The sequence below is a fragment of the Podarcis liolepis genome (assembly GCF_965112155.1).
Source record: "Podarcis liolepis genome assembly, chromosome: 14".
Classification (NCBI taxonomy): domain Eukaryota; kingdom Metazoa; phylum Chordata; class Lepidosauria; order Squamata; family Lacertidae; genus Podarcis; species Podarcis liolepis.
In genome coordinates, this window is record NC_139569.1 from 26,321,162 (window position 1) to 26,338,519 (window position 17,358).

Consider the following 17,358-nt stretch of genomic DNA (forward strand, 5'->3'; position numbering starts at 1 on the left):
AGCGGCGCCCCCTGCAGGCCGAAGGGGAGGCGGCTCAGGAGCGTGCCCCGCCCGAGGCTCATTCATCCCAGCCACGGGGTGTGTTCTCCGTTGCAAGCCTGCAGCCTCGGGACACGCGAGGATGAGGAGTCGCCGTTGAGTGCTCTTTTCCCCAAAGGGGACACCCAAGTGCAGGGAAGAAGGCGGAGGACCCACTGGGCTCCTGGCCTTCAGCACCCGAGGCCAGTGGCCGCCCATCCCCATCTTCTTGCTCTTGCTGTCTTATGTCATTCAGCCCCACACCAGCAGGCAGCCCAGTATCGGGGAACTTTTGATGTTTGACGTCTTATTTTTTTATACTGTTCGTGTTGAAAGCCACCCAGAGTGACTGAGGCAACCCTGTCAGATGGGCAGGGTATAAATAATAAAAGTTTTATTATCATTATTATTGGGACACAGCTTGGACGGCCACACGCCATTTTCCATTAATGTTCTCACAGTACTGTACATTTGTTACTGTGACTGATACTTCTTGCACTCGATTATATGTAAAACAGGCCAGATGAGACAGGGTTTTTTTATCTTTAGTGACAGTGTGAATCATGAGACCTATATACAGTGCGAGGGTGTTTCTCTATCTGAAACGTGAAGTACACTCTAAGTATTTTTCCCCCACGTTTCATGCTGTTAAACCAAAAAATGGAGGGGGGTGAAGGTTTTATGGTCATGGGAGTTTCTAGTCCATCCTCCCGGGCCAATACGTGTGTGTCCTTATGTCCAGGGCTTGTGTGACTTGTGATGAGACAAGTGTTGCAAAGTAGTTCCACAAAAGCAGGGCAAAGAAAATGACACACACACACACTGTGAGTTTCTGGGTCTGCAAATGCTGCATCAGTGCACAACCATCCTCCACTTTGCAAAATGCCAGCTTTAAATTCTCTGGGTGCAACTTTTAGGTGCCATTTGTTTATAAAATGTTCTCCATTCTGTTTCTTGAAATGGGAACACCCAAACCCAGAGAACACAGTGGTACCTTGGGTTACATACGCTTCAGGTTACAGACTCCGCTAACCCAGAAATAGTGCTTCAGGTTAAGAACTTTGCTTCAGGATGAGAACAGAAATCGTGCTCCGGTGGTGCGGCGGCAGCAGGAGGCCCCATTAGCTAAAGTGGTGCTTCAGGTTAAGAATAGTTTCAGGTTAAGAACTGACCTCCGGAACAAATTAAGTACTTAACCCGAGGTACCACTGTACCAAGGAGACATTCAGAGCCAGGATTGTACCTTAACGTGTACAAATCTGCTTCTTTGTGGGGGTGGGAGGGATTGGGAGGAACTGAAGGCAGAGATGCTCTATTTACTTTTGAAATCCAATAAAATGTTTAATAAAAACATTTCTTTAAAAAAATAATCTGTTTTCTCATGGGTGATTATTTACTCAAGATTGGGCAATTTCTCACCTCTGCAGAGTAGCTGCTAAACAGGACTTGGGCTCCCGGGCTCCCCCATGATTAGAATCATAGAATCATAGAATCATAGAGTTGGAATAGACCACAAGGGCCATCAAGTCCAACCCCCTGCCAAGCAGGAAACACCATCAGAGCACTCCTGACATATGGTTGTCAAGCCTCTGCTTAAAGACCTCCAAAGAAGGAGACTCCACCACACTCCTTGGCAGCAAATTCCACTGTCGAACAGCTCTTACTGTCAGGAAGTTCTTCCTAATGTTTAGGTGGAATCTTCTTTCTTGTAGTTTGGATCCATTGCTCCGTGTCCGCTTCTCTGGAGCAGCAGAAAACAACCTTTCTCCCTCCTCTATGTGATTAAATGGGCACAAGATGTAGGTCACAACATTATGATGCAAGATTGGGAAAAATTATGGAAAGCTGACTTAAAATTTACAGATTGTTCCCTATTGAAGGAGTATTACATGAAGATGATGTACAGATGGTACACAACACCAGTGCAGTTAGGGAAAATGTACAAAACTAGTTCAAATATATGTTGGACACGTAAGAAAAAGGAGGGAACATTTTATCATATGTGGTGGGATTGTAAGGTAATTTTTAAAAAATGGGAAATGATATACAATGAATTGAAGAAAATGTTCCATTTAACATTTTGTTGGGGATTGTAGGGAAAGACCTGCCAAAAAAGTTGAAAAACATCTTCATGTATGCGAACACGGCTGCGAGAGTTCTGGTAGCACAAGGATGGAAGACTGAAGAAACCCCAACTAAAGAATCATGGCAAGAAAAATTGATGGACTATGCAGAACTGGCAAAACTGACATATAAACTATGGGACAAGGATAATAGTGACTTTAAGGATGAATGGGAACCCTTTACAAAATATCTGAACATGCAACAAAGCGAACTGAACTCCTTGGCAGGTTTTGAATAAACATTCACAAACTTTTTATTGATAATAATCAGCTAAATAGTTTGAGGATCTATACAACTTTGTAACATGCAGAAAACAGCATTCTTAGAGAAACCAAAGACTGGAACTGAGGGAAGTCGGGGGGTGGGTGGGTTTTGTGTGGAAGGGGGGAGGGAGGAAAAATGGGGGGGGGACAAGGATGATATGTTTTTGGATAATATGTCTTGCTATAATTTTGAATAAAAAAAATTATTAAAAAAAGAACTTTGCTTCAGGATGAGAACAGAAATCGCATGGTGGCGGCACAGCGGCAGCGGGAGGCCCCATTAGCTAAAGTGGTGCTTCAGGTTAAGAACAGTTTCAGGTTAAGTACGGACCTCCGGAACGAATTAAGTACTTAACCCAAGGTACCACTGTACCAAGGAAACATTCAAAGCCAGGATTGTACCTTAACGTGTACAAATCTGCTTCTTCATGGGGGTGGGAGGAATTGGGAGGAACTGAAGACAGAGATGCTCTATGTACTATTGAAATCCAATAAAATGTTTAATAAAAACATTTCTTTTTTAAAAAATCATCTGTTTCCTCATGGGTAATTATTTACTCAAGATTGGAAAATTTATCACCACTGCAGAGTAGCTGCTAAACAGGACTTGGGCTCCCCATGACCTCTTTTCCTGCACCCTGCCCTGGCCAACTCCCCCACAACCAGCATCCCAGGGGTTCAAAATCCTCACCAGGCCTCCACAGGCCACATGTAGCCAAGGTGAGCAGCAGGAAATAAAGGCAAGCAGTGTTGTCTGTGGACCTCTGTGGCAACTGGGACACTGTAATCTGAGGTGGAAATGGCATCTAGCGTTGCTTTTGAAAAACCATTTCTGCTGCGACTCTGGCGCTTTTCACATTGGTGACATCTTGCTGCAGAAGCCCAGTAGCCCAAAAGTGTGGACAGGCCCTTTTCCCAAGCCAACTGGGATGCCCTTTGTGGCTTGATTTATGACAGGCACCATCTTTCTGCTTTGGAAGGGAAGAAGTAGCAGGGTGGGGGAAGCCACGGAAACCAAGGGCAAGTCTAGACAGATAATAAAAGGATATATACAATTTTACAGTATGCAGAGAAAAACATGAGTTGAGAAATCAGAGAGAGGAGCTGAGGGAAGTCTTGGGGGAGAAGGAAGGAGGGTTCTTCCGGGAGGGGGAGGGGGGAAAGATGGTGAAATAGTGAAGAAGATTTGTTCTGATAATTTATTATGTTGAAATTGTTAATAAAAAATTAAAAAGAAACCAAAGGCAAGTCATGCTCCTGGGAGGCTCCTCAAACAGAAAACCAGAGGAAACAGAGAGACAAAATGCTTCCAGCTAGATTTATCTCCACCCCCTTGGCAGTTTATGGCTGAGACATTGCCAGGGTGCGGCTCCAGCCAGAGACTTGCCGCAGAGACCAAAGGTTGTGATGAGGTCATCAGGAGTACGTGACGGGAATCACCTAAGCATACCTGCCACAGGTGAGCAAGGGCAGGCACTCCTTCAGGTAGCGGCCGCAGCAGCTTCTGGTTCTTTGGAAAGATTGACTCAGCAAGCACGATTGGTAGATCTGAGGTTTTTTGCTGCCAAAGGAAATCAGGCGTGGGTGGCTGTTATCAGCAGACTCTGAAAGGGACCCTTATCAGAAGAAAGGCCCTATGAGAGAAGGTGTCCTTCCTCCAACTACCATATGGACATGGCTGACCCACCCTCAAAGGCCTGCTGAAGCTGGCAAGGGGGACTGGTGGAGTGGAGTTATTTGAGAGTCGCTGGGCAGATGGCAGTGCATGGGAGAGACCTACAGAAGGGCTTGTGATGGTGGAGAAGCATCATCTAAGTCTGTGGCAACACAATCTGGATCCCTGTCTTCTTCCCAGCTTTGACCGCAGTGGTCTGGGCACTGGTAGCCTCAAGATTGGACTACTGCAATGCACTCTGCATGAGGCTTCACTTGCACTTGGTGTGGAAACTGCAGTTAGTGCAGAATGTTGCAGCGTGAATGCTGACAGGAGTCAGAATCTGTCAGTATATCACATCCCTGCTCAGAGATCTGTGCTGGCTGCTGATTTGTTACTGGGCCAAATTCAAGCTGTTACAATTAGTATTGTTGGCATCCGTCTCTCGGGAGACATTGGAAGAGTGTGCCTTCAGAGGTGAAGTCAAACTGTTGGAGTGTTGCAGTGCCTACTGAGGCTGTAGAGACAGGAGAGACATGTTTTATAATTGGTATACAGCATTGTATATAAGTATAGATTAGTATATAAAGCCCTTAACAGCTTGGGACCAGTCCACTGTACAAATGCCACCTAATGCTGCTTGTAAGGAAACAATCCTTCATTGTGGATTAGAACTCCATGCCCATTGAAATTAGTCAGGTGCATTTGCTGCATTATTTTTGGCCCCTGCTGAAGACTTGTTTATGTAGGCAAGCCTAACCAGACACATAATTTTAGATTATTAGGTATATTTTTAGTCAATGCCAATTTTACTTCCATTTTACTAAATTCTGGGTTCACTTGCTCTTAATGTCTGATTTCATCCTTATGTTATGTTACAAGTATGTAAACTACTTAGAGGTTATGGGTGATCAAGTGGTATATAAATAATGCTAAATAAATAAATATATCCACCCATCAATGAGTTCCCTTCTCAGAATTTCCCTTCAGCTCACCCTCCACCTCATTCCGCCTCCCTCACGGAGCCCCTCACTTTGGAGTTGCCTCTCTTTGCCCTGCCCACCCCGTCTTCTTCCAGAGCAGGCCGCATGGACCATTTTCATCCTGGCAGGGGCTCCGTCCCTGCTGCGCCCAGACTGCCCTCTCCAGCAGCTGCCACCAGCCCTGGACCCCGCGGTTCATTCTGCAGCCCAGAGAAGGGAGGAGGGTAAGGAGCAGCACTCTCCTCCCCCTCTGCCAAGGTGGGGGAGGGGGGACTACCCAGCTGCGCTGCCTTGTGGACTCCCTTGGCCAGGGAGGGGAGATGGGGAAGCCCACAAATCCCCAAATGGCAGGACGACAGGAGGTGTAAACCACCCACCCCCGCTACTTTGGAGGCCGAGGGTGCACAGCCAAAGCGCATGGGGGCGGGGCTGCGTCAGCTGCAAAACATGCGCGCACAAACATGTATAGAGGAAAACAGGGCTGAGCTCAGGACGACAGGAATCCCAGTATCAAAGCACCAGGCTCAGGGTGAGCCCGCAGTATCGTGCCCGCCCGCTCACTCCCGCCCGCGTGCCCCTCCCTCCAGCAGCCCGGGAGGCAGAGCCAGCGTCTCCTCTCACCATTGCCTGGTTACTAATACACACCCTCAGGGCAGCACACGCACTCCTGGCACCCGCAGGACCTGTTTCTAAGCGCAATGCTGGAAGGCGAAGAAGGAGAGCCAACCTGAGGCAGGAGCACCCCTGGGAATCTCACGTCCCAAGGGAAGGGAAGGCACATTGGCCTGGCAGAAGACGGCTGCTGAGGCGGCGCAGCAGCCTCCGGGGGCGTGGGGGGAAGCAGCAAGCCGGGAGATCTAAGCTTCCTAGCTTCTTGCGCGCCGGGCAACAATGCCACGGCTGAGGAGCTGCCCGAACTCGGCCCTGCCCTGCAGGCAACCCAGAGCAGCTCAGTCACAGCCACCAGGCGTTTGCATCCTGCCCTCCGGACCCAGCCACGGACAGGAAAGGCAGAGAGGCAGCCGCAGCAGCAGCAGCAGCCCCAGCCTGGGGAGAAGCTTAGGATACACCGGCGCACACCTTAGCCGTCAGCAGAAGACCTTCCCCCCCCCCCAAAAGCTTGGCGCGTGCCCGAGCCAGTCAGCTCATTGAGCCACCATTACACCTAGCAACCCATAATACCATTCCCCTCCACACCGTTGCCCAATAAACCAACTCTAACAGGTAGCCTCTCCGCAGATTTCATTGCCCTCCTCTCCCGCAGCTGACTTCCTCGTCCTCCCCGCAGGCAGCAGTACCCACCCATCTTGGGCACCCCAGAAGCCCCACACAATCCATGGACCCTGAGGAGAGAGAAGAGGCAGGGAGGAAGGCGGCTCCGTTGCCGCCCTTGTGTCCACTAGACGCCTTGCCTGCCCTCCTCAGGGCCTGATCCTGAGGCCATCTGATACTCGATCTCTCCGCTCCGCTGGTCCGGCTGAGAGCGCAACTGGTGGTGTGGCACTTCCCGAGAAAAGTTGGCCGTGGAAAGTAGCGCGCGCTCTTCTCCGACGCCTGCCCCTTCTGCTGCTGGCCCCGGGCAGGTGGGTGCCAGGGCATAATCCAGGGGGCGCTCTGCACCCTGGGCAGGGGGCGGCACAAGCGTGCATTGCCCGGGCTGGATCTGTGCCAGCGCATTGGCCCTGCGCATTCTCTACCCCCCACCCCCCGCGCGCATAGGCAGGCTTATTTTAACTAGGTATGTGGGGGGGGTGGAGGCAGCCCGGCAGAAGCAGGAGTCCTCCGGAGCAGCCCTGCTGAGCCTCAGTCTGCTCGGGGCGAGCGCAAAGGCCAGGCCAGAGCACATGGGCCAGCTGTCGGCTCGCCCACCTGCGCGCTCTCCTGGCGCGCGCTCTGCAGAAGACTCGGCAGCTCCGCGGCTCTGGGCCTGCGAAGCAATCAATCGGGTTCTCCCTCTGTCCTGGAGGGGAACCGCCTCCTTAGGAACTCACTTGGCCGGTATTAGCCTCCCCAGCCCATGTCTGCAGGAGCGCGTGGCTGGGCAGGGAGGCGCACCTGCCTCTCCCGCAGCTCAGGTGGGTCCGTTGCGAGTGGACTTTGTCCCTCCGGGAGTGCCAGCCAGACATCCTCCGCGCCGACTATGCTTGCCAGCCAAGCTCCGCGTGGGGTGGGGTGGAGGCATAGGCGATCGGTGGGGCACAGCCCACCCACTTCCACAGACACACACGCCGCGTGGGCTGCCGCCCGGGCGTCCGGCTTGCAGGCGCTGTCCACTGCGGTGGTGCTGAAGCGTGCCAGAAACCTCGCCACGGCCGCTGCAGCGCATCGGGCGAGCGGGCGGGTTGGCGGGCGGCCAGACTGAGTCGAGCCGGGCTGGGCTGGGCTGGGCTGGGCTGGCGGCGTAATCTCCGCGCTCCCCTCCCCCGCGAGCCATTGCCATTCGCCGCACGTCCCCGCCCGCCTCACTGTGCGCACTCCCTGCCTGCTTGCCTGCCTGCCTGCCTGTTCAGCTCTCTCGCTCGCTTGCTCGCTCGGCCTCGCCGTCGCCATGGCCAGCACCTTCGCCCGCATCGTCTCGGCCCGAAGATCCGCCGGCCTCCTAGCCTTGGCGGGCGCAGCCGGCTCACTCGCCGCCGCTGGCTTCCTCCTCTCCCGGGACTCCGTGGGTGCCGCGGTGGCCAACCGGCGCCGCTACCCGGCTAGGTATGGCTCCTCAGGCAGCCCTTGCACACACTCATACACGGAGAGATGCCTTCAGGGAACTGAGCGGTCGGGAAGGGAGGACGGGGACATTCCGACGGGGATGGCGCTGGGTCCGCTCGCGGTCAAGGGGCCGCGGGAAGAGCCAGGGCAGGGGGAGCCCCACACCAGCTCCCTCCCCAGTCACCTGCAATATGTAGGAAGAGGCGACAAACAGGGCGCCTCCCCACCCCACCTTTTCTCTAGCACTGCAGCATTGAGGCAGTCTGGTTTAGTGGCTAGAGACTGGTGATTTGATCCGCGCAAGCCGTAGTCCGGACGCTCTGCCTGTCCGCCGTGAGCGAGCCAGAGGCGGGACTATCCCTCGGTTCAGCGGTGGTCCTGAGCCAATGCGAGCCTAACTGAGCCGCCGACCCGGGCTTGGTCTAAATCCAGACGCGTGGTCTATGGTTGTTCACTCCCAGGAGGAGGCCCAGAGCCCGAGATTGCGGCATTGGCGGGAGGAGGGGCTGGGACGGGAAGAGCCATAGAGGAAGAGCTGTCTCAAGAGGCTTGTTGGGCACATCCCCTGAGGGCAATGTGCTCTACACATGCTCTGGAACACTCTCCCCTTCCTTGCCTCTGGCTGGGCTGCAGCGGGGCCGGTTCTGCTTGGTCCTCCTCCTTGCCGGACCGAAAGAACCCGGTCGAGCTTTCTCTAGCGCCCAGAGACAGCTTTGTCATCCAGGGTCTCCCCTTTCGTCCCAGCCCTCAGCACCGAAAAAATAGTGCCAGCCCCGCTCGGAAATATCTACCCCTCTGGGCAACACACCTCCAGGCTTGCTGCTCTTCCGCACAGGAGGCCGGAGAAGCTGCTCCTGCAAGCGGTGCGGTGGGGGAGGAGTGGCCCCAGGGACACCCTTCCCACAGGAGGACGCTGAGATCTCAATGTCACCAGCAGAATGAGAGGAGCCTTTCCGCTGCTGCCTATTACGTTTGCAGGAGACTGGTGCGCCGGTTGCTCGCTCCCCCAGTGCTCCCGAGAATTGGGCCTCCAGGGAGGAGAATTGGGACTTCTCCACAATCGTCCCGACTGCTTCCCTTGCCCCCTATAGGCCAGCCAATGCACAGGCACCAAGGAGGAAAAATACACCTGCTGAAGTCCTGCCTGTCATGCAGCTCTTTTCCCGGCCACTGCCAGGAAAAGAGGGCATCCCGCACTGACTGCGATGAGCTCGCGAAGAAGGATCGGGCCACTCACAGCTGCGGGGGCTGCAGTGCGCCCCTCTGGGCTCAAGCGGGGCCTCCTTCAGCTCTCTAAGCCCGGGAGAGGGAAATTTCCCTCGCTCAGCTGCTCCAGCCTCTCTCCCTCCCCGCCCCCTCGCAACTCCAGGGAAGGCCAGGAAAACCACAAAGCCCCTCTAAACTGGGAACGAGGTCAGGAGACGGCCGCACTAAGCGGATTAAGAGTCTTCTTAATGCAATAAAGTCCTCCGCGCGCCTCCTGCTCTGCTCACTGGTTGCTGCGGCTGCCTTTTGGGGTCAGGCCCTCTCAGCTGCTCCAGATTGAGGTCCAGCATCCACGCCCCATCACCTGCAGGGGCTGTTGGTAGGCTCTGCGTGGGAGGTAATAGGTGAAGCAGGGGCGCCAGGAGTGGAGAGCAGCCGAGCCTCCTGCAAGTTGGTTCCCAAACTGCCTCAACGCAGTTAAAAACGCAAAGCTCAGACAGGCTCCCTTCTCACTGAAGGGTGGTGGTGGGGACAAAAGGGGCAGGAAGGACCCCCAACACAACAAGTCAGATTTTTTTTCCTGTATCAGGACTCAGTTGCGGTACATGTGAAATAAATTATAGATACATTGGTACATCTGGGCACATGCAGAGTGCATTTCCTTGAAAAGATGTAAAAGTGTGGCCACAAAATTTCACTTACAGGAAATTTCAGAGCAAATGTGGAGGCTACTGTTCCTCCTCCTACATTTATAAATGGCTCTCAGGCTGCCTCCTCCTATAAAAGACCCTCTCAGAGGAAAGGGGAAGCCTGCAACAAAAGCCAAAGAAGCAATGGGTGCCCCACTGCCTGCAGTGTGTTAATTCTATCCCACATCCTGTCCCCTCCCCCCACCCCGGCGCAGTGCTGAGTACCCTGACCTGCGGAAGCACAACAACTGCATGGCCAGCAACTTGACACCAACCATCTACGCCCAGCTCTGTGACAAGGCCACCCCCACCGGTTGGACCCTGGACCAGTGCATCCAGACCGGCGTGGACAACCCTGGGCACCCCTTCATCAAGACTGTAGGCATGGTAGCAGGGGATGAGGAGTCTTATGAGGTTAGTCCCCAAGCAGCCCTTCTCACCCACCCACCCACCTGGGCTCCCTTTAGCTTGCCATTAACCCCACCCCCATCCTTGTGGCTCTAGGTCTTTGCAGGTCTTTTCGACCCAGTGATTGAGGAGCGCCACAACGGCTACAACCCCCGCACTATGAAGCATCCCACGGACTTGGACTCCAGTAAGGTATGCTGCACCCTCAGCACCCCAGGAAGGAGCCCTTGCCCAGGGGTCACTGCAAAGTCTCTCTCATATGTATATGTATATCTGTGTGTGTGTGTATATACACGCACATATACAGTGGAACCTCGTTTTTCGAGCATCTCAGAAGCTGAATGATTCGGAAGCCAAACGCCGAAAACCTGGAAGTAATTGCTTCCGTTTTCAAACATACCTCGCAAGTCAAACGGCTTCCACTCCGTGTTTTTCCATTTTTTCAATGGATTTTGCCGACCACCCATTGATCCTCAGTTTTTGAACATTTCGGAAGTCAAATGGTCTTCCGGAACAGATTACATTCGAAAACCAGGTACATACCGTGTACATACATGCACGCACACAGTGCTATTTTTCTAGAAAAAGAAGTGCTGGAACTCACCATAAATGCCTCCCTTATTCTCTTAGAATTGCAGTTCCTGTTGAAAAAAAGCCCTCTGAGTGTGTGTATGTTTTTCCAAGTTGCATAAAACAGTGAAAAGTAATCAGTATAAAACACAAAACAACATCAAATTGAGAAAAGGCAACATTAAAGCCCCAGTTAACCATCAGCTCAGGACCAAATGTTACCAATTCGCTTCAAGAGGAAACCAAAATTTTCATTCTAGGAAGTGGGAAGAAGGCCAGGTTTCTCCCTGGGAAACTAGAAGAGACAGTTTACTCCTATCAAAACTTGCCAAGATCCCTTGGCTTGCCCCCTGCATCCTGATGGAGATGGATTAAGGATTAAATATGTAAATTAAGATTTAAACCTCCTGTCCCACATGTGTGGGAGAAATGTGAAAGTAAACAGGCTGTAAAACCCTTTTAGCAGAGTAAGAAAACTTATGCTTTTGCAGTTTACTGAAAGCTAGGAATTAGGCAATTGCATCTGTTTTCTCTGTTTATTTGTGGTCTGCTGACCTTTCCCCTCTTTGTCCTCATTGCTACAAATGAACCACACATTTTAGTAAGATAAACATAAGGTTTACTTACATTTCAATGCAGGCAGCAAATACATCAAAGTTGTATTCAGGTAATAAAAAACCTTCTTAGTTAAAAAAAATTAGTTTTTAATTGGAGTCTGGACTCACATCTCTGACTTGAAAGAGAGGGTGAGCTCAGGCAGGAAGGAAGTACCGCATCCATCACTATAAACAACACCAAGCACCCTGGTGCTTATCTGTTCAGTACATAGAGGAAATGAAGGCTTAACACTCTTCTCAGTGATGCAACTTATGCACTTTGCTGTGTTTGAGGCATCCTGAGTTACCTTTACTCCTCTTGCAAGCTCCTTGCTCTGCAAATCCATAATGGCTTTGATGTCTCTGTGGCCAAATCTTCTGTGACAAAGTTCTTTTCCTCTCCTTTCTATACACTCCTCTCTCAGACGGTTAATTTGTTAAATTTTGTGCTACATCCATGAGAGTCGCAAAAGTATCAAATTTAGATCCTAGTGATCCCAATAAATAACAAACTTTCAGTCTTCAGACCAGCAATCTCCAGTTTCTCAAAAAATGGCAAAAATTGTGTTGCATGGTTGCTACAGTCCCTCCTGGATTCTAGTTTTAGTTTAAACAAATCTCTCATCCATGTTCTATGGGAATATTTACTTGTGTACCCATATACCAGTTCCAAATTATCAGTCACTTGAGCTGCAGGATCTCCTTAGCACGGACCATCCATGCAACTGAAATGCTGTCCGTGACTATAGATATTGCCAATTTATCTTGCTGCTCCCATGCTCTAATTAAGGCTCTCTCTTCTGCAGTGGTGCCAGTAGGCTTCTGATTTCCAATGCAGACAGAACTCCTTTCAAGTCCAGCCATATCTCTAAACACCTCTTCCAGTGTAAGAAATTATCCTGCTTGAGCTTGGATAGTCTGGGGCCTTCTGCCTCAACTAAATTCCCTCCTTCCATTAAAACAATTAAAAATCAATCTTAAAATTTCCAAATTTGAACAAAATTAAAATTCAGGAGCAAAAACAAAAAAATGCCAAAATAATCAAAACAATATAAATCAAAACAAAATAATCAAAACAAGACCCCTGAGCTCCCAGAGGCAACAAAGGTCCTGTCCTTTATATCATCCCCATCCCACATGTGTCACCCCCTGGTGATTAACTGCCTTTTGCATCCCGCTTCCTTGGGGTACATCTTCTCCCGCAGATCAAGGCAGGCCACTTTGATGAGCGCTACGTGCTGTCCTCACGAGTGCGGACGGGCCGCAGCATCCGGGGTCTCAGCTTGCCTCCAGCTTGCAGCCGGGCCGAGCGCCGAGAGGTGGAGAGGGTCACGGCAGAAGCCCTGGCTGGCCTGAGTGGAGACCTGGCTGGCAAATATTACCGCCTCAGTGAGATGACGGACAAGGAGCAGCAGCAGCTCATTGATGTGAGTGGTGGGGAAGCCCAGTGGCCAGGGGTGGGGTGCATTTGTGGGTTGGTGGGTGTGCACGAGGGCTGAGCGATATATCAACATATCGTCCAAAACCAGTTTGCAGTCCATATTGTGGTTATCGGTTTCATAATTTTTGACCTGGCAATATATTGTAAATCATATGTGTGTGTATGTGTGCACTATGCAAAAATCATGATGCAGGGAAAACCGTGACACCAGCCAATGTCTCTACATTGCTCCATCCTTATTTCAGACATCATGATATATCAGTATATTGCGGTTTAGCTGGTGATATATCACCATGTCGAAAACCAGATTTTGCCCAGCCCTAGTGTAAAAGGGAGACATTGGAGCACCCACAATTGCCTAACCTTGACTTCCATAGGTTCAGGTCGGGGTCACAAGCAAAAGACTTCAGCCAGGAGATAGAAGCAAAACAGCGGCCAGTAGGCCTGATCTTTATTGTTTCAACAAGACTTCAAATTGCCACATAGAAGAAGCAGAGAGAAGCTCCGAACAAAGGAGGGCTCCTTTTTTTATAAGTTTCCCAAATTACCCATAACACCATTAGTAAAACATCATACATTTGTCATAACTACGTCATAAATTGGGACGGGTCTCCTGGCCGAAACCTGAGCACCAGGCTTGTCCTGTCCCTCACATGACCTCCGCCTTCCAATTTTTAGGTGAAACAAGGGTAAGTATTTACATTTTCCCAGCCAAGTTAAGCACGTCCGTTGTCTTGACCGAGACCCCAAGCCACTGAGGTTGCGTTTGCGATTGTTCTTGGAATGACTTGTCCGGCACTCAGGTGCCAGGATGCCAGCGATTATCAACCCCCAGGCAGTGGGGCTGCTGAGTGCGTGGTCTCATGCTTCAGGGATTATAGCTGCCCCTACCTATGTCCCAAGCTCCTCTCCTGTTAGCCATTTTCTTTCTGAGTAGAACAACATTGGAATGGTGTATATCCATCACATATTGTGGGAGTCATAAAGCCACGGTAAAGGCTTGTAATATTGCAGGGTGCCCCCTGACCTCGGCTGACCAGCACTCTGAGCGTTACAATGTATTGACCTTAAATGGAGTTGTGTTTCCTCTGGGCAGTGATGACCCTATATGGTGATGGGCGTAATAAAAGCCTTGACCGGATGAGGTAACGTGAGACATTGGCAAACAGCCATGCGGCTGGAGAGAGAAAAAGGATTTTAAAAAATTACCGGAGGGAGAGAGACGTTCGAAAGGAGCTGCTCATACCATCCTGAAAATATTGCTGGCTCTCTGTGTCTTTATTTTATGCTAAACAGCACCATTTTGTAACGGCTGGCTCCGACAACATATGAATTTCTAAAGTTTTCCCATTGAGCCAGTACATAGATACATTTATCAGTGCTTCATTTGGTAATGGAGGCTTGTTGTCTTTGCCTTTGGCTTGTGGGGGGGGGAGGTCTCTCACCCCCTTTCCAATTTTCTGGTAACACTAGTGTGCACAATCAGGGCCTGCTTGTATGTGGACTGTCACCCAAGCTCTTCTTAGTGGGCAGGACTGGGCTGGGCAGCCCAAAGGCAGCCTGGCCTTAGACTGCTCTCCCTTCTTGCTGGGAGCCTGTTACTGCCTCTTTTGGTGTAGCATAGCAAGGCATGCCATTCATTTCATGTAAGACTACTGATGGCTACTAGCCATGATGGCTATACTCTGCCTCCACAGTTGGAGGCAGACATGCTTTTGAAGACCAGCTGCTGGAAACCACAGGAGCGGGGAGTTGCTCTTGTGCTCGAATCCTGCTTGCAGGTTTCCCATGGGCATCTGAGTAGCCACTGTGAGAGCAAGATGCTGGACTAGATGGGCCTGATAGAGCAGGCTCTTCTGATGTTCTTGTTTCCCCTGGGACTGGAACTGCTGCTGTGCTGATTGCCTCCCTCTTTAGTCAGCGGCAGCTGCACCCAGTGGCGTAGCGTGGGGGGTGCAGGGGGGGCCGGGCGCACCGGGCGCAACATCTGGGGGTTAGGGTTAGGGGGCGCAAATCCACAGGTTAGGGGGCGCAAATTACTTGCCTTGCCCCGGGTGCTGACAACCCACGCTACGCCACTGGCTGCACCCTCACATCCCCCTCAGGTGTCCTCAGGAGAACATCCCTAGGCACTGCCCCACATCTCAGGTTGACCCTGGCCATAATTCCTAGTTCCTGCCTGCCCAGTTGGGTGGGTCCCAGCAAAACCCCAGCTCATCATCACCTCTTCTCCTTCCCAGGATCACTTCCTATTTGACAAACCTGTCTCCCCTCTGCTGACAGCTGCAGGCATGGCTCGTGACTGGCCTGATGCCCGAGGAATCTGGTATGGCTTCTGGCTTCCTCTTCTGGTATGGTACAGAGTGGGTGGGCAGGCAGCCATAGACCCTCTTGAGAGGCAGGCACTCCCCGCCCAGTCACTCAGATCAATAGCCCTGTCCCCAGCAGCTGACATGCCCTCCTTGAAACTGAAATGCTCCCCCTTTAATCTTTTAGAAATGAAATGAAACACAGGAGGCAGAGGGGGAGTGCCTGCCTCTCAAGAAGGTCTGTTGAAGGGGGGCCCTTCTTCCACATATTCACCTGCTGACCTGGAGAGAGATGGCCTTGGAGAGGAAGGCTGCATCTCAAGCAGGAAGCGGGTCACTCCGGAAGCCCAGACTTATGAAGGGCAAAGCAAGAGCTAACAATCATAGAGTTAGAAGGATCCCCAAGCATCATCTGGTTCAAACCCCTGCTTGGCACAGGTCAGGGAGACACGTCCAGTCAGGGCCAGGCCAAGGAGTTTTGGCACCTAAGGTAGACCCCCAAACAGCATCCACCTCCCCACTAGGGAAGAAAGGGAGGTGGAAGATCTACATCAGGATCTGCTGCCCCAGTGAATCGCCACCTGAGGCAGTTGCCTCATTTTGCCTCATGTGTGGGCCAGCCCCACTGGCGGAGGAAGGGGGTGCAGGGGTGTGGTCTGCCCCAGGTGTCATCCCTGAGGGGGGTGACATTGCCACGTCGCGCCCCTGGGATGTTTGCTGCATGTGGCACCCCTCCCCCCAGGACCCTAGCCCCACCCCAGTGGGTGGCTAGCCTTGCCCCTGGGTGCACAACATGTGCGCCGCTCTGGGTACCAGAGCAGCCAGCTCCGCCTCTGGCCAGCCCTGATTCCAATCATGCCCAGGCAGTGCCTAGCACATTCCCACCCCACCCCAGTAACTGCCAATCCCTCTCTTCAGGCACAACCACGAGAAAACCTTCCTGGTCTGGGTCAATGAGGAGGACCACACCCGTGTCATTTCCATGGAGAAAGGAGGCAACATGAAGAGAGTATTTGAGAGGTTCTGCAGGGGCTTGAAGGAGGTGAGCAGCAAGTCCTCTGGCCCCATAGCCCCACCCTGCCCAAGGCATCTCAGGTTCGGCTGAACATGGTGGCAGCATCCTGATTAGTAAAGCTCAGGCCACCGTGGATCTGGTCCTGGGCCACATCGCAAGGCAGGAGGAAGGCTCTGCTCCAAGGGTTGAGCTGGCCCGGAGAAGGGGCCCAGTCTCAGGGAGTGCTGTCCTTGACTTCTGCCTGCTTCCCCTGCATACAGGTGGAGCGCCTGATCCAGGAGAGGGGCTGGGAGTTCATGTGGAACGAGAGGCTGGGCTACATCCTGACGTGCCCCTCCAACCTGGGCACTGGACTGCGTGCTGGGGTGCACATCAAGCTGCCGCTGCTGAGCAAGGTAAAGCCTGGGGTGGGTGGAGGGGTCCTACGCAGCGTGATGCTCCTGGGCTGAGGCCCCCAACAGTTCCTTCCCCGCAGGATGTTTGAAACTCCAAGCAGGACACTCCCTTTCAGGTATCTAGTCCTCACCGTAGACTGCCCCCAGTAGTCTCAAGCTAACGCTTCCCCACCCCACAGTCACAGTTCTGTAAACCCCAAATACTTTGCCGCACTGACTTCTACCCGCAACCTCCTCTGCAGGATAGCCGCTTCTCAAAGATCCTGGAGAACCTGAGGCTGCAGAAACGTGGCACGGGTGGTGTGGACACAGCCGCCACGGGGGGCACCTTTGATATTTCCAACCTGGATCGCCTGGGCAAATCAGAGGTAACTGGGTAGGAGAGTCAGCTTTGCTGGGTGCAAAGCGTGGAGTGTAGAGGGTATGGCACTCGAGCATCCTTGCCATCCTGGGTGGAGGGAGGGGAGCATGAAGCGGGACGTCCACGTGGCAAGGGAGATTGCAAGGAAGGCCCTCATTCCCTTTGCTTCTTGCTGGGGGAGGAGAAGGAACTCGGTGGAGCAACAGGGCTGAGCCATGGATGTGGGGTGGCAGCAACAACCAGTGCCTCAAAGGACCATGGTGGGTCTCCTTTGAGCTGCCCTCTCCAGCTTGGCTTGTTCTGTTCCTGCCCCTGCCAGGTGGAGCTGGTGCAGCTAGTGATTGACGGTGTCAACTACCTGATTGACTGCGAACGGCGCCTGGAGCGGGGCCAGGACATCCGCATCCCTTCGCCTGTGGCCCAGTTCCGCAGCTGAGCCCAGTCCAGCCCAGGGCTCTTTGCAGACACCAGTGGGCAGAAGTCCTGTGTGGGCAGGAGGCACACGATGCACTGCACCAAACCCCATAAAACTCTGGCTGCTGTAACATTCTCCTGTCTCTGGCTGAGATTTGTACCACTTGGAGGGCAGGGGGGAGGAAGGGGCCCCAGGCCAGACAGGGCCA

At 52.4% G+C, this 17,358-nt stretch overlaps 1 protein-coding gene across 1 annotated transcript; it reads left to right on the top strand.

Annotated features, from left to right (window-relative positions):
• The first annotated feature begins 7,167 nt into the window (after positions 1-7,167).
• Positions 7,168-17,284, top strand: CKMT1B (creatine kinase, mitochondrial 1B). Its single transcript, XM_083474927.1, has 9 exons — positions 7,168-7,745; positions 9,856-10,054; positions 10,145-10,240; positions 12,420-12,641; positions 14,896-14,981; positions 15,883-16,006; positions 16,240-16,374; positions 16,617-16,742; positions 17,055-17,284. Exons 1-9 carry the CDS (start codon positions 7,591-7,593, stop codon positions 17,169-17,171), a joined length of 1,260 nt encoding a protein of 419 aa, XP_083331053.1. The 5' UTR covers positions 7,168-7,590; the 3' UTR covers positions 17,172-17,284.
• Positions 17,285-17,358: the final 74 nt, after the last annotated feature.